This window comes from Rhamphochromis sp. 'chilingali' (assembly GCF_963969265.1).
Source record: "Rhamphochromis sp. 'chilingali' genome assembly, chromosome: 11".
NCBI classification, from domain to species: Eukaryota; Metazoa; Chordata; class Actinopteri; order Cichliformes; family Cichlidae; genus Rhamphochromis; species Rhamphochromis sp. 'chilingali'.
The window spans coordinates 30,037,100-30,058,795 of NC_137938.1; the positions used below are offsets into that span (position 1 = coordinate 30,037,100).

The window sequence follows — 21,696 nt, forward strand, 5'->3', positions numbered from 1 at the left end:
GTCTCACTGTATAGGTTTCTGTGGCCAAGTAACTCCTTTCAGTGTGATGTGGACCGGTCCCAGTACTATATGAAGTATTTTATAATGAATAAAGCACAATAATTATGAACTGCATCAGAATCAGCAGATATCAGGAGATAGTTGGGGTAGATGGAGGGGATACAAAGAGCTAGACCGTCATACCAGAGGCTGGTATCACATGCTGATTCCTGTCTGTGTTACTGTATAAATATTTATTAGAAAGTGTAATTAAAGGGAACTCGTATTTCATTAAAACAAACCAAAACTTTCACCCGAACCTAAGCCAATGCTATGAGCACCTCTAAAGAATGACTAAAAAGTTTAATAACACTGTACTGCCTCATAAAGTAGACATACTTTATGTATGTAAGAAATGACATGTGATATGCCACATATACAACCCATCGTCTATGCCAAATATAATGTGGTCACAAATGTGTTTCCCTCTGAAACATTGTAATAGAAATAACATTTTGAAAGACAGACCATCCTCTGAGGAACTGAACTGTGATAAGTACAGTTTGCAGTCACTGAATCATCACACACTCCAACTTGTTAATAATAAGGCAGTCCAACATTTTTAAGTCACATTTTTAAAACTACATTAAGATTTTACATTTTAGGATGTATGTTGAGATGAAATACCGGTTTAACAGCTGTCGAGGTCGAATCTACAAAACCATGTTTTTATGAAAGCCTGCCGTGTATTCCACGTGCATATATTCCCTCAGAAGCACTTTAGCTAATTCTTTCTGTTTGTCCCACATTCTCATCTCCTGCCTCTTGTCTCTGGCAGTATTTTCCAGCTCTTATTAAGCTCCTTGTCATGACATTCTGTAATAGTCTTGGCTGCTGGACAGATGATTCGTCCACTGTTCTTTGTGTGCAGCAAAGATGTTTGGAGACCCTTTGTTTTCACTGATTGGGCTAACATCAAAATATATTACACTGTGCGCATAATGCAAAACTCTTTTAATCTAACAGGGACATTCTCTAATGCCCATAGTGTTCAGTAAGCTCTTTATTTGCTTTATCTGTGTAGACTCCTAAATAATATACAAAATGTACTTTTTAAAATTTTCCAATAAAAAGTGTTACTTATGTAGGAGGGGCTGCGGTTTGTGTTCCACTCACTAATGCAGATAAACAAGCTGCAGTGTGACCCTGCAGAGACTACGTATTATATCATATATCAAATGCCATTATTCTAGTGTCAGTGAGCTTTTATCAGCCTGGAGGTACAAAGGAGGCATTGTGTCCACTTCGCTCCCCCTTGCAGTTGTATTTCCATACAGTAAGGTTGGCTTTATAGTTTTCGCCCAGGCTGACACATGTGCTGACCGCTGGCACTGCATCTGAACGTGTTGATGCTTATCATAATAATAGGACAGACTTCATTTGGCTTTCATGCACAGCCCACAGCACAGCATATGTAAAACAACAGACAGAAATAGATTTGATTATTCTGGATTTTATGCATTGACTAAAAACTCAAGGCCGGCTAACGCGGGAGAGGACAGTGGAGCGCTAAGCTGGAAGATTCCGTCCTCATTATCGCCTCACCCTCATCTCCTTAACTTTTTTTAGTTAGCGTTTTGCTCATTTTCTCACTTTATTTATGGGTGTTTATCATAGTCACAGCATGCTTTGGCCTGGAATAGGATATATTTTTATTTTCAGATTAAGTTGTTCTTTTCTGAAAGGACATTAATTTTTCTTTGGCATATACAGAATTAATATTAATCATTACAGAAACAACAGCTTTCTGTTAGTGTTATTTTTCCACATACAGGTAACTAATAATGGATTACTGAAGCTAAAAATATGTGATTCACAAACCACAGAGTTAAATACATAGAGGATATTGTTGATTTGTGGACATTTCTTGGTGATGCAGATTCAGAGATAATGGGATCCCCTGACAGTGCCCGTCACACTGAGTGTAATAGTATGTGTTTGTGTACTTGAATTTGATGGGTAACTCTAAGATGGAGCACATTTTCTTTTTCCTCATTGTTTTTTTCTTCATTCTGCATCTATGCTCACCATATTCCTTCTTTATTCTAATTTTTTTGCATTTTATGCCTTATTTTCCCCCATTTTGGCTTCACCCCATTGTTCATTTCTCCTGTTTTCCTGTTGCTTTTTCTATTATTACTTCTTTGTCTCCCTTTATGTCCCTGTCTCATTTGCCTCCTTTTTCCTGTCCTCCTCTTTTTCCTTCTCCCTCTCATGTTCAGTTTGTTGACAGACCTTCAGAGAAGACAGAAACAAAGGTAGACACCATTGTGTCTTCACCTCCTTCCCTCCTCCACCTCCTCTTCTGCCACCTCCTCATCTCTTTTTTTTTCGTTTTTTGGTCTCTCTGAAGTGAAGTTTCCTCGCTTGTTCAGGCTGTTGTCTCCTTTGCTGTTGCAAAACGACACAAGAGCCAAAACAACAGCTAGCGCCAAAGCACCTTCAAACCAAACAAATGCCTCCTCAGAACCAGACGACACAACAAAATATATAAAGAGAGTTGACTTTTGGATGCAGAAAAAACATGCGCGTGCGTGCGTGTGTGTATTTTTGACTGGGAGAATGGGAGCTCCTGCTGTGTGTCTTTGTGATCTTGTGAAAGTTCTGTTGTTTTATTTTGGAGGAACTGCTTCCTTCTCTCTCTTCCTCCCTGTCACTCCTTCACTGTTCTCTTCTGGAGCAGCAAGGTGATGATGAGAGATGAGGAAAAAATGACAAAAGTTGAGAGATGTCACCTTGTCCCCATTGGCTGAACCACTGTCTGAACGAGTGCAGCTGGCTTAGCTAACAAGCTTCGTCACTTCAAAGCTGAGACAACAATAGCAGCCATGCAGTTGAAGCACTCAGCCAACCACCAAAACACAGGGACTGTTAGGTAACATTTAAATAAAAACATATAAAAACACTGATGCACAGAAATCATCTATTAAATCACTATCAATTGAAACTTTTGACTGTTACTGTATATTATAGTACAAAGAGTCATTATTTCTAAAAGCAAATGCATTTCTATGACATATTTTACATAGACATGATTTAAAACCAGATGTTTAGCAGTTTTATGGCTAATGTGTTACTAACAATGTTGATTTTAGATTTGTAATCTTGTAAATACATACTGCATACTCTTAATACAAAGCCATTTCATGGACACTACAGTCCATTTTTTTGTGGATAATTATTATTTTATATGCAGTTATTTGATGTCCTGTGTCTGGAAAACAGGTTGAGAGACACATATAGAAACTGACTGGTCACCTTAGTAGCTCAACAGTCAGATATTTCAGTTGGTTAAAACCAAAGGCTAAATAAAAGAGGTTATTTTTCAACATTGAACTGCATCATTGAATTAATACTAATACTATCCAATACTAATACTGGATAAGAAGCCATAACAAAACTATAAACCATATGTATATACAGTACTGGCCAAGTAACTAAATCAGATTCTGTTGTCTTCTGAGGACATTTTTCAAACATTTATCTTTTTTGGTTATAGAAATGTTATGAATTTTCCTGGGCTCAATAAAGATTAGTATTCAGTTGAAAAGGGCTTCTTTCCATCCATTCATTTATCCATCCCACCCATTTTCTTCCTCTTATCCAGTTCAGGGTCATGAGGGGCTTGAACCTATCCCAGCCGTCATTGGGTGAAAGGTAGTTTTGAATAGGGTTATTTAACAATACATAAATAAACAGATTAGTTTAAATACCAGCAAGAACCATTCTCTTATATTTTAAGTTTCACCTCCTTCTTGATTTTGCGAGAGAAGTAACATTCACAAACTTAATGGTGTTATAACAATTGAACTATTTTCAAGTGAGAGTGGAGCAGGTACATGGGGGAGTAATAAGTTGGCTAAATGCAACCATTCCTTTCAGAAGGACAGCTACATAATCCTAATCACTGTATGGTAGCTATTCAGAGCTATCTTGGATTCTTGAGTAACAGGATTTTTTCAAATCAGTTACATGTAGTAATGTCATATTTGTTTACTCTCTTATCCAGGTGATGACTGGTACCTGTGCAGGTTAACTCTGAGCATGCCCAGTCAGGCTGACCTGCAGTGGGCGATGTTTCCCTCACCTTACCTGGCTGCTATTGGTCCTGATGCAACACCAGGCTCTGTAGTGTATCGACTGTCAGCACGACAACGAGATGGGACACTAGGACGAGCTCAGTTCTTCCTACTTGAGGGTGAGTGGTTAAAATCTTATTTAAATTGCTGTATTGTGCATAATGACTATATAAATATTTTCTGTATACTGTATATGCTGAAAATGAGCTATTAAGATGTTAAGAACCCTTCAAAGATGAAAGATACATTTCAAATGCATTAACACGTCTTTTATAATATCAACACTCGCCCGACTCATTGTATTTTTTTCATTGTTTTGGGGTGTTTTTTACCTACCACAGTCAAACCTCCATCTTTTTTCAGTCAGTTTTTCTAAAAACCTGTCATGTGTTTGTTCCTGCTCTTATCTCCCGCTCGTATCTGTAATTAGGTCCGCTGCAGCTCTGCCAGGCTCTGTGTGACAAACCTGTTTTTTTCAAAAGAGTGATTTATAAATAAAAATTTGACTTGTTGAATTTCAATTACCATCAAATGGAAGAGGGAGAAAGAAATGCTCAAGAACGGGATGGAGCTGCGCTGTTAATCGCTCCCTGGGGCAAAGAAAGCTCCCAGATTCAGGAATAATAGGGAAGTCTCTGGAGAGGCAGCGAGTGGGAGAGTCAGAGGGTGGGCGGATGGGCGCCGGTGGCTGTGGATTTTTTTTTTTTTTTAAGTGAAGAAAAATGGGGGAGGAAAGTAAAGGGGAGATATTTTGAGAGCTAATTTCTAATGCTTTCTTATTAAAAGCTTCTTACTTCCCCTTGGCGTAATGTGACTACATGTGTACGAATGAATAATCCAATAATTTATATTAAAAATGTTTTTTTAACATCATGCCAATGTGAAAATATATTCATGTAGAGTGAGTGAAGCCAATTAGGGGCATTAATGTTATTTTAATCAGTTACAGCATCCTAAATTTGCAGTTTTTGTTTTAGTGGCTTAAAAATGAGTTGAAAGTTTCAGTTTCTGTGGGTCTTTTTAAAAACAGTGTGTACTCACTGACATCACTGTACTATTAAAAAAATAAAAGTTGAAACAAATGGTTCTTTTTTTATATCTACAAAATCTTCTGTTATTCTTCAATATACTCAACATATTCTTAGAAAACTGAAATAAATCACTGTCATTCCCTTCTGCCATGTTTTTATAGACTTAAAACAACACCAAGTTGCAAGACTCACTTTAATTTAAACTTAGATTTTATAAAAATTAAATGAATAAGACAATCTAATCATCAGGAATGCTACTCTTATAAAACTGTAAACTTGTAACCCTTTGTGTTTGTATTTGATATGTAAAATCTTCTGATCCAGTTCCTGTCAGGCGTCACCATCAAGATTTTTTAAAATATGTTTTTTATATTTAGTAGGTCCTCCAAACAACCAAGGAGAAGACCTAAGTTATAAAGTGAAACTTTCAAAAATAATTTCCACTTCAACCACTTTCTGTGTTCTTTATGTTGCTGATAAATTCAGCTGTCTCTCCCTTTCCTGTTTAGGACCAACTTTCAACCAGTCAGCATTCAGCATTGTTGTTGGGGTTTTCTGTTTTTTTGAAGTGCACGCAAGCACATCCGTATACCCAAAATCTTTCACTCTGCATAGTCAAATACCTACACAAGGGGGCTCAAATGCAGTACCATGAATCCTACTTATTTGGAATAAAAATCTCAAATTTTAATGGTTCCATTGTAAAGTGACAACTTAAGAATCTATAGCAGTCTCTAGCTGTAGATGAGGTTGACAGATATCAGTTTTTATTTTCAGAAGTTTCACAAAATCATAGTAGTGTTATTCCACAGTAAAATATATTTCTTCCTATAGTAACAACTACCATATATTACATGTCTGTCCAGAACAATTGGACAGGTCATTGGATATTTTAGGTCACTGAATGCAGTTATAAAGCATGAGTCAGTGAGCTTTTAGAGGTGCTGTTATTCAGTTTTTGGACAGGTTTGCCAGCTGGTTCCCTGGCCTCTTGCCTAGTCTTCATGCTATGCCAATCAGGGGCAAGAAACCAATATGCATCTTCTTGTCTCTGAACGAAACCTACTTTAAGTCAGTTTTAATTTCAATTCAAAAGAGATTATTATGAAAGTGAGACAATAAAGGCAATCTGTAGGAGCTTTAGAACAGCGGTCCCCAACCCCCGGGCCTCGGACCGGTACCGGTCTGTGAGTCGTTTGGTACCGGGCCGCGAGAGTTGAGGCTCAGGTGTGAAATGTATGGTTTTCAGGGTTTTTATCGGTTTTCAGCGTTATTTTGTTATCGTTTTTATCGTTTACTCGGTTTTCCTGGGTCTTTTCACGTGTGTTATTAATAAATCTTCTTTTTTCGGTACCGGTACTAGTTTTATTTTGTTGTATTTATCCGCGACACCTTAAAGGCCGGTCTGTAAAAATATTGTCGGGCATAAACCGGTCTGTGGCGCAAAAAAGGTTGGAGACCGCTGCTTTAGAAGCAAACCACAACTCATTTAGTGAGACTTTGACAAACAAGTGTCAGAAAAATCTCCCTTCAGCAGTCAAAACAAGAGAAGATGATTGACAGGTTGGATGCAGCTGCTGGTTCAAAACCCTCCAGTCAACAGCTGGGGATTCTTCTCTGCCCTTCATGTCTTTTTTTATCCGCCCATTCTAACCTTTCATCTTCTTTCTATTCATGACATGATATACAGCCTTTGCCTCTTTGTTTCGTTGTGTGCCTGTGTCACACTTTTTTTCAAGTTTCACTATTGCTCTGTGGTTAGTTAGCACGTTTATGCAGACAAGACACATCTTCCATGCAAACTATGGATGGCTGCAGCAGGCAGGATGGGTTTCCTCTTTGTAACCACTTTCCCTCGGCCACCAACCACTTGCCAACCAATTGGGGAATACAAATCTTTTTTTAGTAACTAGCAGTTGTCTAGGGGTCGCGGATGTTGTCTAGGCCTTTGTGAGTGGTACCTTACTTTGCCTATCTTTGTTTTTAACAATAATAACAATAATAAAAACACATTTTGTAATGGGTACCTTTCAAAACCTTACACAAAAGAGTTTTAAAAAAGTGCAAGAATGAACCAAGAAAATATCAATCAAGTCAGTAAAACAAGCTTAAAATATATAAAGTAATTAAGAACAGAGGATTCATATGACAGGTGGAAGACCAGCAGAGTGAGTATGACAGTTTAAAGAGGTGCATTATGAGATGGGAATTGAAAGTGGAGAGAATCAGTGTTACAGATGTTTCATGGGAGGCAATTCCAGAGGTGAGGAACAGAGGAACTGAAGCAACTGTTTGGTAGTCAAACAGGCATAAGGCATAGTAAGAAGAAGAGAAGAAGAAACCCTGAGGATGTGAATGGGTGTGTAACGTGCAGTAGTTCAGAGAGGTACTGCAGAGGGAGGTTATGGATTGCCTTTAAGGTGAGGAGCAGAATCTTAAGATCAATACGATATTTAACTGGGAGCTAGTGAAGCTGCTGAACAACAGATGTGATGTAATAAATGGAGAAACTTCTGTGACTACTTCTGAACCAGTTGAAAGTTATGGATGGATATGAGAGAAAGAGATATACAGGAAGCCATGTAGGACATAACCAAGGTGTGAATAAAGATGGGAGTACTATTGGTTGTGACAGACAGACATTAATGTCTTTATATATTAATGTTACAAAGATGGAAGTATGAGGAGCAAGTGACATAATAAGTGTGCTGTCAAGGATGACACCCAGACTCTTAACCTGAGGGGAAGGAGAAACTGAGGAGTTGTCGATCGGGAGGGAAAATTTTTGACATTCTGGATGCCAATGAGAAAAAACAGGATTTGATTTCCTGGAGGAAGGTGGCTGGGAGAGTGGTGGTAGGTTTGGCTGACAGGTAGAGCTGGGTGTCATCACCATAACAATGGAAATTGAAATGCTGATAATTTTACAAAAGAAGGAAATAGACAGTTGATAAATAGGTGAGGCCCCAAAACAGATCCCTGGAGAACAAGTGGTATAACTGGAAATGAAAATTTCAGCTGAGATATTTAAGTTGACTGAACCAGGATAGGATTTAAAAATGGAAATTAAACCAGTTTATGGGTGGTTTATTAATTCCAGTAGAGGCTAGTCTGTCAAGAAGGATATTATGGGACATAGTGTGATAGTCTGCAATTGCATAAATAGTAATGGAAATAAAGAAGAGGAATGGTTAATAGACTAGAGTCAGCTGCTATTAGGAGGTCATTGGTGAATTTTGCAAAGGCTGTTTTCTTGAGAATCAATGGGACAGAAACTAGACTGAAACTGTTCAAAAAGATTATTGCCAAACAAGTGAGCAAGAACCTGAGACACAACTATTTTCTCAGGGATTTTAGAAATAAATAATAGATAGAATATAGGATGAAAGCTACTGAAATTGTTGGACTCTGCACCAGCCCAAGAGGTGATGATGGCAGTTATTATGGTGGACAGAGAGGCTAAGCAAACTTTAAACTGTACTTTTCTTCTTGTCCTCCTCTTCTCAAAGTTTCCATGTCTGCTTTCTTTCTCTTTTGTCAAATTGTCTCCACATTTCTACTGCTCCCTTCCCTCTTCCTTCTCTTCTCCAGTGGGGACTCTTCAAAACGTGTTAATCACAAACACACACAGAAATAAACATACTCAGAGAATCCCTCTAGCTTCATATTACCTTATTTAGTTTTATAATTGGACAGCTGTGGCTGCTATCTATCTATCTATCTATCTATCTATCTATCTATCTATCTATCTATCTATCTATCTATCTATCTATCTATCTATCTATCTATCTATCTATCTATCTATCTATCTATCTATCTATCTATCTATCTATCTATCTATCTATCTATCATTTAAATTAATGTTTTTAAAGGCAGAGTTTCCTTTTCTCTTTATAAAGGTGATGAGGAGTGCTTCGAGGTGGACCATCGTTCTGGGGAGATCAGGACAACCGGTCGACCTTTGACCCCCAGTAAGGAGTACCTCCTTCGGGTTCAGGCAGTGGATGGACATGGTCGTAAAGGGCCACCAGCCACTGTTGCTATCCTTGCAGGCTATCGGCCACCCCAGTTCACCAATTCCACGTACAGCCTGAATGTACCAGAGAACATACCCGTTGGCCAACCGTGAGTCCCTACAGCAGTTTGACATATTGTTATCCCTTGTTTGTGTGTATGCTCTGTGAATAACACTTACAGCATTATAACCACCTGGCTATGCTGTTGAGGCTTCACATTTAGTAAGTTGTATACACTCCAAGACACTCGAAAGTTCTGTAATACGTCAAGATCTTAGTGGCTAATCTTTTAAATCCTGTAAAATGCAAGATGGCATCTGAGACATTTCATCTAAACTGCCAGACTGCTATTATACATTTTAGCCCTTCACAAGTCAATTAGGTCTCACAGGTTTACCAGTTTCTTTGGAAATATATGCCTTATGCATACATACAGTGAAACTCCCAAAGAATAGCATTGGATGTTTATTTGCAGTATAAGTTGTTACAGTTTTTCTCAGTCGCTTTGGTACGTTTCTCAGATCAGAATTGAAATTCTCATAACTATTAGTTCAACCTCCACAACACTCAGTCATTTGTGCTCATCATAGTAGCAATTTCTCCTCTCTCTGAACAAACTGCAAATGATTTTGGACATGAATCAGTTGCTTCCATACATTTCCCTGCTGCTTTCTGACATTTCCATTTGCTTATGTCATGTCAGTCAAAAGTAATCATACCTATGGATGCTGAATAGTCATTCCCAATAAAACGAATAGTCATACATCCATTGCTTGAGTCATCACACACAAAATTGTTGAACTAGTTATCACATGCCAAAAATTGGCCATCTGTCAAGCAAATCCTATACCTTTCTGTATCATTTTTCCTGGAAATGTCTCCGAAATTGAACAATTGATCTCAGGTGAATTACAGCTGTCACTCATGAGGAGGCTCTACCAAATGGGTGATTTTATGTTTACATGTATTCTACAGTGAACAAGTGACTGTAGCACTAATTGTTTTGGGAAATGCACTAACTGCTGTGCAAATGTTAATGGTGTTCTGAGAAACGCACCAAAGCGACTGAGAAAAACTGTAACTTAAAAGAAGCTTTTTGCTACACGCATGCTTTCTGAAATATAAACCTCAATAAGTAAAAAAGGTGAAAGTGACAGTGTTAAGTTTTTCTTTTTCTTATCATTCCTTGTTACAGATCCTTCTCTACTCGACAAATTCTGAAGTCTTATTTTTAGCATTTAGGCCTCCACCAGTTACACCAGTTAAACCAGAAGACGCCATCTTGTGTGGTCTATTGACAATGACGGGTTCACCCTTTGCATGGATGTACAGATGTGTACAAACCAAAATGCCTGGCAGTTAACACATAAAAATAAATACTAAGCGCATATTTCCTGTATGATCCATTAGTACAAGTTTTGATACAGCACCTTATGCTGCTTTGTATCAAGCAACTGCATTAGAAGTGATCCAACAGGTACCAGTTTTATGTGCTTTTAATTTATATGTTTGTATATGTTACTGACAGGGTTATACACAGAGAGACATATTAGAAGTACTTGTAATCTTACATCTGGTACTATTGTTGTGAGTAGGTTTTATTAACAAAAGTGTCTGTTTATATTTCTGACTCCATATATACAGAAACATGATTTGCATTCCACTGCCTCAGACACAGAATGTGAAAATGGCATTTTGTGCATATGTGTGTCTGTCTGTGTGTGCCTGCTCCCTTGCTTTGCATGTCATGTGATGCATGAAAAGATGAGCCCTGTAGAGCGAGACAAAAGGAAAGAAGAAGAAGGAGGAGGAGGGAGAGGTGGAGGGATGTGGAGAGCGTGAAGGGATGATAGAGGAAGGAAGGAGAGGGAAGAGAAGAAAATGAAGGCTAGAGGGATGATGCAGAGAAGGCTGGGGTGGGTGGAGGTGGTTGAAGAGGACCCAGATGTATGAGTGTGGCCTGAGGCTGAGAATTTGAAAGTGTGGCAAATTCAAATATTTATTAAAAGCGAGGTCTGGATAAACATGAAGGAGAGTGTGTGTGTGAATCCTCGGGGCTGCTGGCGCAAAGCACATTGTATTAATATCCAAGTATCCATGCCACCCTGTGAGCAGTGTGTCTGTGGGTGTATCTCTGCATGTGGTTTCTGTGTGTCTCTTCTTCCATTATGTCCCTTTTATTTGTTTTTATGTCCTCACATGCACGTGTCCTCTGACCGTATGTGCGTCTGTGCATACCTGTGTGTTAGTTTATGTTAAATTGATTAATCGGGTTGCAATGGTGTCTGAGTTCAGAATAATCCATGAAGGCTGCAGACTTTAAACGCAGCACTGGAGCTCGACCAGCACGTCACAGCTCCTCTTCACTTTATAAGTCTGTTTGGAAAAAGAAATGCAGATCAGCTTTCTGCAGACCTGTGGTCATGTTTATACTTTGGGCAAGGCACACCAAGTTCATTCAAAGAAATTCAAAGTGCTTTACACAGATAAAAACAGGAATACAAGCAATAAAAATAACAACAGTGCTAAAGTAGGTAAGGAAATGTCACAACCAATGTGTAATGACATTTAAAGAACTACAAAAGATATGGAAATTTCTCGATATTTTCTACTTTTAGGGGGCTTAGCTAACAGTTCCCCCGCGGCTGCAGTATTTTTGCTAAGCCATGCTAAGACATGACTTGGAGCTGACTGTGAAGTGGTGCACACATACATTAAAACTAACACAGTATTTTATCTGATTCAGCAGAAGATAGAGGTCTAAGAAAAGGATTTCATAAAATCTTGGAGAACTCAAGTCTATTTTTCCCTTTATTTTCTCTTTCTGGTAAGAAAACTGTTGCTAATGTTGCTTAAATTTCTTGCTTTGTGTGTGTTTATGTCCACGTCCATGTAGAGTTGCAGTTGTCCATGCTGTCTCCTTCCAGAAGAAGAGTCTCTCATACATGCTACTGGTTAATCCAGGGAATTTGTTTAGCATCAACCAGGAGAGCGGAGCGCTTAGCCTCACCAGGAACGTCGACTATGAGAGTGGTCACAACCTGCACACCCTGCAGGTCCGAGCTTCTGAACCCGACACCGGCCTTAGCAGCGTGGCAGAGGTACAGCTACACTACCAAGCATGCAAATATACTATTTATTAATCTGTGTAAAGTGACTAATACTTTTACAAGTTTGATGTGTGAATGCAAGCTCTAAATTTATACATCCATGTCAACAGCATGTAGCTACAGCTTTAACACACAGCTTTATCTTTTGGGACAAAGTTATGGTCCCGTGCACTGCAGTTAAAACAATAACCAGGGAAAAATAACACTCAGACAACCTGATAATTGAAAACAGAAGTTAGAGAGTGATTGAAAATAATTTATTATATCTGATAACTGGTGGAGAATGGTAGGCACTCTAAGTGTTCACACATCAATGGCATATTAAACTCTTACAGTCGAATCACATGATGGCCATGGAGTATTATGGTGTGAATTGGAAGGTCAATACAGAGTTGTAAGTGTTACCACAGCCTCTGAAATAAATCCACAGCTCATCATCACACATATCTGAGAACATGTAAGGGTGTTGACCCTTGACAGTTCGGCATACCACTTCTCTGATGAAAACTCATTAATTTAAAATGAGAAAGAAAGTGCTGCTGCTGAATCAGATGCTGTGATGCAACTCTTTCATTTACTGTTTATTAAATTTATGTGTTTATTTTGCAAGCATACCACTAAAAACAAACTGCTGAGCATCCCGTGAAGCTCTCACGATGAAAACTCAGTGAAATGCACAAGTTCAAAGCTGCGTTCAGAATTTAGGAATCGCTTAGGAATCAGCAGTTTTGTGATGCAGGAGCTTTCTTTTTATTGTGTTACAGGGTTTGAACAATAATAGATTATATGTGGCTCGAGCACACACACACACACACACATACACACATACGTAAAGTGCAAAAGCCTGGCTGCTAAGTACTGACTTTTACCCTCAGAGTAAGCTTTGAAGACTTACTACAACAGATATCTACATCTGTTCACATTAACACACACTCCCACAAGCACACACACCAAGAGAAATCCATTATCACCTGCTCTCAGTGTCCAGATGGTTGAGACACAGAGAGAATAGCTGCTAAACTACCAGTGTCCCCCAAAGGCCACTGCTGCTCTATAAGCTTGGCTGGCTAATTCACTATAAATGCCCTGCCTGTTCGTGCATGCCAGTGTGTGTGTGTGTGTGTGTGCATGTGTGCGTGTGTGTGTGTGAGTGAGTGCGTGTGCATGTAAAAGAGAGAGAGGGGGTTTTGCAGCACTGCTTATGTTGCACCTTACTGTAGCTTCTGCGGTTTTTATTGCCTCTGGCTTCATCACCTTCATCAGACATTTTAAAGCCGTCAACATGTCTCTGTCTCTTTCCATTGTTCAGTCGAACAGCTTTATATTGACATTTGGTGTCAAGCTTAGTACCTTTTTTTGACTGTTAATATTATATGAATCTAGACTACACACGTTTTCCCAATTTTCTCAATATAGAAACCCCAAGACTTCAAGATAGTTTCAATAACACACTAAAATAGCATCTCTTTGCCACCTGTAAAGGAAAAACATCTTTAAATATATAACAGAGAAGGGAATTTAGGTTAAAAAAAATTATGTCCGTGAGCAGCTATTGGTTTGTTATTGAACCATTAGTTTATAAGTACACTTGTCTTTGCCTGAACTATATAAAGAATCCATCTTCACCCAGTATATGGGAATTGGCTGATGGGAATTTTCCCCCAAAATTTAGGTACATGACCTTTTGTCTACTTGGTGGAGATCCAAAAATGTCTAATAGACACACCAAGTCTCTCCAAAGTGTAAAATGGATATGCATGCAAGTTGCAGTACCAGCAGAGGGAGATATTTTTATTCCAGGCTACCATGAAAATAATCACATGAAAGTGTTTAAACATACATTATTAACACATTTAAATACATATTAGCCACCTAGCTTAATTGTCTCTAGTGATGAAGGACACTGGAATGTATTTCATACCTTCCTTGCTCACTAGCGACCTCTTGGCTTTAAATATAGTATCTCCCCCTGCTGGTACTAAAATTTGTGCACGTGTGTTCATTTCACTCTTTGGAGAGGCCTGAAGCGTGAAATGGACACGGTGGACCGGCCTGTCTATTACATGGTTTGCTATGATATCGTGCTGGGAGATCAGAGGCTAGATCTCCAACACCACTGGCTGAAATGCAGCCCCACACCATGAATGACTGTACATACTCACTCCTGTCCTTTTCTTCCAACCACCTCTGTACATACTCATGAAAATTTGAAACAAAAAAAGTTTGAATTCATCACTCCAGAAGACCTGTTTCCAATGATTTTCATTCCAGTTCTTATATAATTTGGCACAACTTAGCCTTTACTCTCCGCCTTCTTTAACAATGGTTTCCCAACCACCCTTCAGTTGAAACCATTTCTGATAAAGCTTCAGCAAACAATAGAGGGATCAACAGTACTGAAGATGGATAAACAGAAGAAATGCCAAGTTCTCAGCTGAAAGCTCTTCATGCCTGTCAAACGGTGTTATCTTTGTGTTTTTACTTGGTTTTTGTATTTATCACTTTCAAGTAACAACTGGTCAAATCTATTAACCATATGAAATCAATTTCTTAGCAGATATTACAGAAAAAGTGTATTTGTGGTGTTTCATAAAGCTCTCAACTTTAACAATGTTTTCTATTACTAATAAACACTTGCTCTTATTCTTCATGCACAAATGAATCCCCCAGAAATGAAAAATGTTTTCTGTCAGTAAAAATAAGTCACACAAATCATGTGCAGCAAAGGATAAAATCAAGTAATTACTGTTATCAAGTGATTACTATTTGCACCACAGTGACTGCAGTCAGTGCTTCTGCCTTTGTGTCTCTCCGATGTAAAAAGGTGTGTATGTGCTTCTTTCTTTTGTATCAGTCTTTCAGCATAGGAAATATATATTCACCTGTTGAGTTGGATGTAAAAAAAAAAAAACTAATAAGGAATAGCGTTACTGTTTACGCTTCTAAATATTCAGTGCATGTTTGCAGAAGCAGTCATGCATCTAAATCCTCTCTGCTCGCCTCTCCTCTGCCCTGCTGTTATTACTGAACAGGTGGTGTGTCAAAGGTTCAGGACTGCCGAGAAAATCTGTGCTCAAGTGGTCATGTCTGCAGCCTTACCAGTTAAATCAGGCTTTATGGGAATGGAAAATAGCATTTTGGTTGGGCTCCAGGAGCTCGGGATAGTGGGTGAAACTAAACTGAAACAGCAGAGAGGTGATGATGCAGAGGCTCAAGGTTTAGGACGTTTGAAGGAGAAGTGGGGAGAACGAGAAAATATTTTTCATCCTTGACCAGAGGACATGTCTTCACAATGTTTGCTTCAATTATCTTGAAAAGTATATACGTTTAATAAAGTCAGAGTGTCTGCTGTGAATTTTACACTAAGACATTCTAGTTTCTTGTGATAAGAAATAGAAAATGTCTGAAAACAAAACAAAAATGACTTTAAATTTACATCTTCATGGTTTTTCTCTTCATTCTGTCATAGGCACTGGTTTGATTGGGTCTTTTGATTTTGATTAGTTTAATATAAACCTGAAACAAAGAATTTGTCTGCCTGATTTCTTCTTTTGTGTGTGTATCCCATAATAAACTGCATTATACAATCAAAAAAGCTCTGACATAAAATAACGCCACCCTGATGAATCACAAAATACTGCTCTTGTAATCAAATTGAAAAAACTGATTACATCCCTACTAGCTGTGTCTGTCAAATCATTGCTTAACCATTAAATTTCATGAAGATGGCTTTTTTATTCAGAAAAAAGTGGCACATGCAAACCACAGGACAATGTTTTAAGGACAAATAAGTTAAGAACCCTAAGTTAACTTTGTTTTGTGAAGACTCCTGATTATAAATTTTATACACTCTATGTATAGTCGCAGCTTGAGTTGCCACTATACATGGAGTGTAGATAAATCAGATAAATCAGCAGATAAAGCTCCATCTTTATCTACTGTAGCAGTCATTAAAATGTAGTCGAATCAGTGATTATGTGTGACCCAATTCTTTTTTTGTGTGTCATACTTCCCAAAGCTTTACTTACTGTGATGAAATAACTCACCTGTTCTCTCCTGCTGGCTCACGCTGAAATGAATATGAAACCAACATAAAGTATAATCTGATACCAGATAATAACAGTGGGATGCTCCCTGCAGGTGGTTGTACACATAACGGATGAGAATGACTGCACACCAGAGTTCCTCCACTCTATCTACACCAGAGACAACATACCTGAGAGCATCGCACCTGGAACCTCACTGCTGCAAGGTAACACACACACTGATCTGTCAAGTAGGGTCTGTGTGAACACAAAACCAACACATTACACCTGTGGTTAGACTGTACAGCTCATCTGTGTGTGTGTGTGTGTGTGTGTGTGTGTGTGTGTGTGTGTGTGTGTGTGTGTGTGTGTGTGTGTGTGTGTGTGTGTGAGTCAGAGCCATCTGTCATAGCTGCTGGTGACTGGTTGAGATCAAACACTCCAACTTCAGCGAGGCTTTGCTCTTATTAGGCGAGCAGCCAGCATCACATCCTCACACACATGCTTATTTTACCCTCTATCTTTGCGAGGACTCTTGTTGACATACTACATTACTGAGCTCCTTAACTGAACCTGAACCTTAAAACTATGTCTGAACCTCCAAGCACGTCTTTGAAGATTTTATCCTACAGTGAAGACTAACTACATCAATCTCAAGGCTGCAAACTCAGATTGGTCCTTACAGAGACAGACAAGTACACATAATCATACATACATTACAACAGTGTACAAACTAAGTTATTAATAAAAATGTCTCCCTTCTTCTTCTTTTTCCACCTTATCCAATCTCTTCATCTCTGTTTCCTACTCCTCTCACCTCTATCTTTACAACCATCTTCTCTGAGCCCTTCTTTCTGTTCCTTATTTACCCCGCGTTATCTTCTGCACTTTACAACTAATTTTCTTTCTTCTTTCACCTCTCTCCTCACCCTACCCACCTCCCATCCAGTACTTGCCCGGGACTGTGACTCCGGGATAAACTCGGAGATCTCATACTTCGTTCCCAGCAGTGACTTCAGCATCACATCTGGGGGTGTGGTCAGCCCCGCCCGTCGCTTGGACTATGAGCGCCCTAATCACATCTATGAGTTTTTGGTGGTTGCAGTGGATGCAGGAACACCCCCTCGCACCGGGACAGCCTCAATCCGCATCCGAGTCGCCAACACCAATGACGAGGCACCCATTTTTTCACAGAGCGTGTAAGAATTATCCTCATTCTTCTACTCTTTGCAGCCGTTTTCATTTTTTGTCACCTTTTGAATTGTTAATACAACTTTGTTTAATAATGAACATCAGCTGTGAGCTTTCTCTCTCTCTTTTTTTCCTGCCTCACCCCTGTCGCTGTCTGGGTCTCTCGCCCACAGAGTCAATCTGTTAATTAAGTTTGTTTTTAACTCAGAATCTATTTTTAATCACACTGTTCTCTTCCATCTGTTTTCACTTCATCTTCACCTCTCCTCTCGCTCCACTGTCTCTTTCACACTTTTATTTCTTCTACTTTTTTATTGAACTTTTTTCTCATTCTGGCATCAGCCTATTTTTCTTTTCATACATTAATACCCTTTCATGACATCCTTCATCTCTTTAGGTCTGCAAAGTGCTTGTATGCAGTAAAGAAATAACACATCTTTCTCTCTTCCTCTCTGTTAGTTATAAGACCTTCCTAAGTGAGGATGCCGGTCCTGACACTCTGGTTGCCATCGTTCATGCCAACGACCCGGACGGAGATGGCGTCTCCTACGCCATCACTGGAGGCAATGAGGATAGCAATTTCCTGCTTGACAACCAGAAGGGTAAGGGAGCGGCAGCTGGTGTACATAAAATGTGTTTCTTCTTTTATGTAAACACAAATAAGACAGCAAGCAGCTGAAGCTGAAGGCCAGCAGCAGCTTCTAGTCCAGGTTATTTTTCCTCAGGACACAGAGGAAGTGGGTTCAGGTGAGATTGGCTGAGATGTGGGTGCCAAGAAACCTAAAGATGGAGACAGATTCCACCTGTTCTCCATTTATAATGAGTGGACCTGTCTGAGCCTCCTGAAGTCCATTATGAGCTCAGCTTCAGATTATTTTTTGAGCACCAACAGGACACATTCTCTACCTCTTCCCTGAAGGCTGTGTCATCTTCATCAGAGATGAGCCCAACCACGTTGGTGTCATCAGCATACTTGACTATGATGTTGGTTCGGTGGTTTATTAAACAGTCATAGGTGTCCAGGGGATACAGTAGGGGACTGAGATCCAGCCCTGTGGGGATCTGGTGCTGAGTGACAGTAGGGTTGAGAGGTGGGGGCTGAGTGGGACTGATTGAGGCCGTTTGGTTAAGGAGTCTTTGATACAGGAGCAGGTGGCAGGGGGTTTGAAGGTGGCCCAGTTTGGTGGTGATATAGCACTTCACAAAATGTACTTGCAAAGTGCTTTAAATAACATGAAAATAGATGTACGCTCTAGCATTTTGCTTATTAGGAAATGAGCACAACAGGTTTTCAGGCAAACCACGAAGCCAAATTTAATTGGCAGTCCAAGTACATCTGATAACGGTTGATCTTAACGCCAACCCTCATTGGCTGATAATTCATCTCATATCCTTCTACACATCCAACTGGCATATCTCATATAGGGCACACTATTGATAAGGTTTTACCCCTCCCCACAGTTGCTGCAAGCCACTTCATGTGCTTCTATCCTGGGTTTAACTAATCGGTGTCATGTTCACTGCCATTGCAGAGCAATACCACCAAGTTAAAATTACTGCAGACATAAATAACAATCTGCTTTTAATTATAGTGGTTCTGACCAAACTCAACTAGTAGTGACATGCTTGCAGTTTATCCAGTCTCAACTTTTCTTGAGGGGGCAGGAAGAGAGCAGCTAATTACGCTAATGAATGCTGAGCTGCAGCTCGGATTTATTAAATGACTCATGAACAATTGTGTAGACTTTACGTAATGTATATGCATGCACTAATGTTTTACAACTAGAGCATCTCTCAGAGCACAAAGCAAAAAACTGCAAGTCATCTTCATCCAATCAAATAGACGAGACATGGTGGTTATAAAGGTAAAAAAGCCCTAAATATCCTAAGAAATCCAACTGATCTGGCTTTTAAGAGTTTTCAAGCAGAAACCAAGGGATGTTCTGGTCATCTCTTACGATTGGTCACTTTCAGTGCATCACAGCTGCACACAGACAAACAGCTTTTTGATTGACAGTTTCTGTTCCACTGCTACACTGTGTGAACATCAAGAGAAAGGGCAGTTAATATAGTAAGGTTCATCCAGATGAATTAATGCATCTAAAAGGAACAGACCTACATGCATTTGCTATGATTATTATAGTAAGACAGTAAAAAAAAAATGTAATTATTATTAGAATAAGTAAATATTCCCTTCCTTTGACCAGTACTTGTTGTGATATATTCCCATGGACTGACAGCAGCGATGTCTGCTTTGAATAGCACAAAAACTCATTAACTGATTATGAGCATTTTATTTGTTTGCCAGCAAAGTAGCTTTAACAGACACAAACAACACAAACAATAACTTTTATACACACACAAAGCAGCAGCAGCATTCAGATCACTCTACCAAGCTGCACACACATATACACTCACAGAATAAAGTGATTGTTGCCATGGTGACGAGTATTTGGGATAAAGCTTGGTAGCATTAACAAGGCCAGTGAACCCCCCCTAGAAAACACGCACACACAAGCACGCATAAATAGAAAGAACATGAACACACAAATGTAGAATCGGTGCAGGAATATATAAACTATTAGAATATAAACTATTTGACATAATTGACTCATTTACATATTTGTCTCTGTGTCTTTGTGAGGGTCAGTTTGAGCTAAGAATTTTTTTTTTATTGGTTCTCAGTTTGGGGCAGAATTAAAGAGAAATTCACTGTTTCATACTGCATTTAGGTAAAAGGTGAACACCTTTCACACACACTTACTGATTGGGACCACTTGACAACAAGAAGATAAGCTTGTAGGCATTTTATTACCATTTCGAATCCTTTTTTTCTTTTGTGATTTTTTTAAAATCACATTGCATTTCTGAATGTTTCCTTTTCCCTTGCGCTGTTTATTTTCCTTGTGCTTTAAATTGAGTGTAGATAATTGCTTCTTGACCTCTCCTGCCTTATCTGATTCATTCATATTTAAAGGATGTTACTGTGTTGTATGTGTGTGCAAATAAAAAAAAAACTGTATTCACTGAGGGTGAGGCGCCAGGGGTTGCATCATGTCCATGAGTTTTCTCACAAAAGTACAAGTATAAATGTGTATGTCAGAGAAAGACACTTTAAAGATAAAGTTCATATGCAGCAGTGAGATGTTCAGTCATATTTTTGCATGTTTATCTGTGTGTGTGTGTGTTCATGTGTATGTGTCTTTTTCTCTCTAAGCCGCTGTGCCACCTTATCACCCAGCATGCACTGCTGCACTGCTCTGTGCCCCACGCACATATGCGTCCATGCACAAAGAGATATAAACATGAACATTTGCACATAAATGATATTTTAAGACTGTCTCTCTCTCTTACACACACACGCACGCGCGAACTTCAGCAGCAGATGGCCTTTGGCTTGCTTGGCTGTTCTGCTTTGTCACTTCAAAGAGTTCTGAAGTATTTTCATGTAGATGTGTTCGCTCTCTCTCTCTCCCAGCCTCTGTGTCTCTATTCATGTTTCTACCAAAGCAGCTTATTTGTTTGTTTGTTTGCACTGCTGCTCTGTTATGTTAATGTGCAAGTGATTGTTAGCGCAGAAAAATATGACATTTGTTTTAGGCCAGAGTTAAACTAATGCGAGCTTTTTTACTGGCTGCAGTTTGTGCCAACAATCTGTGCTGTTGGTGACCCACAGAGCAGAAAACATCACAGCAATGCGTTTCATCTATGTTGTTTTCAAGCTCAACGTGTCAGTTGTCCTTTACACCAACTTAAGCTTTTACCATTGTGGACACAGAGGCTGGGAGCCTCCATCCACAGACATTCGGCATTTGTATGTGTATAACTCAAACGATGGGAAAATAACCAGAAAATAGCCTGTAACAAATTTAAAAGAACATAACATCATTACATAAAACTCTGAATCCAAAAAAGCTGTGACACTGTGTAAAAGATAAATAAAAACAAGATATATTTGCATTGATATGCAAATATAAACCTATATTTTATAGACAGTACAACATAGAAAACATAGTAAATTTTTAAAATGACAAAATGTACAATTTCTAGTGCAACCCCTAAGGTATTTATCTTTCTCCTGGTGAATGTGTAAATCACACAGCGACAGGTCTCACAAAATTTAAGACAGGGCCGTCCCATAAACATCTGGGAACTATATAAACCAGTTGGTGGACCTTTGTGAGAGGAATGTTGGTCCATTCCTG

The 21,696-nt window shown here is 39.0% G+C and overlaps 1 protein-coding gene across 1 annotated transcript in view; it reads left to right on the top strand.

The window, feature by feature from the left end:
• LOC308405199 (neural-cadherin) overlaps positions 1 to 21,696 on the top strand; it is a 142,982-nt gene that overhangs the window by 52,589 nt on the left and 68,697 nt on the right. The window contains exons 2-7 of the mRNA XM_080895663.1: positions 4,049 to 4,237; positions 9,049 to 9,274; positions 12,062 to 12,266; positions 16,416 to 16,527; positions 17,250 to 17,499; positions 17,951 to 18,093. Coding sequence (XP_080751789.1) covers positions 4,049 to 4,237; positions 9,049 to 9,274; positions 12,062 to 12,266; positions 16,416 to 16,527; positions 17,250 to 17,499; positions 17,951 to 18,093 — 1,125 coding nt within the window. The remainder of the gene's footprint in view (positions 1 to 4,048; positions 4,238 to 9,048; positions 9,275 to 12,061; positions 12,267 to 16,415; positions 16,528 to 17,249; positions 17,500 to 17,950; positions 18,094 to 21,696) is intronic.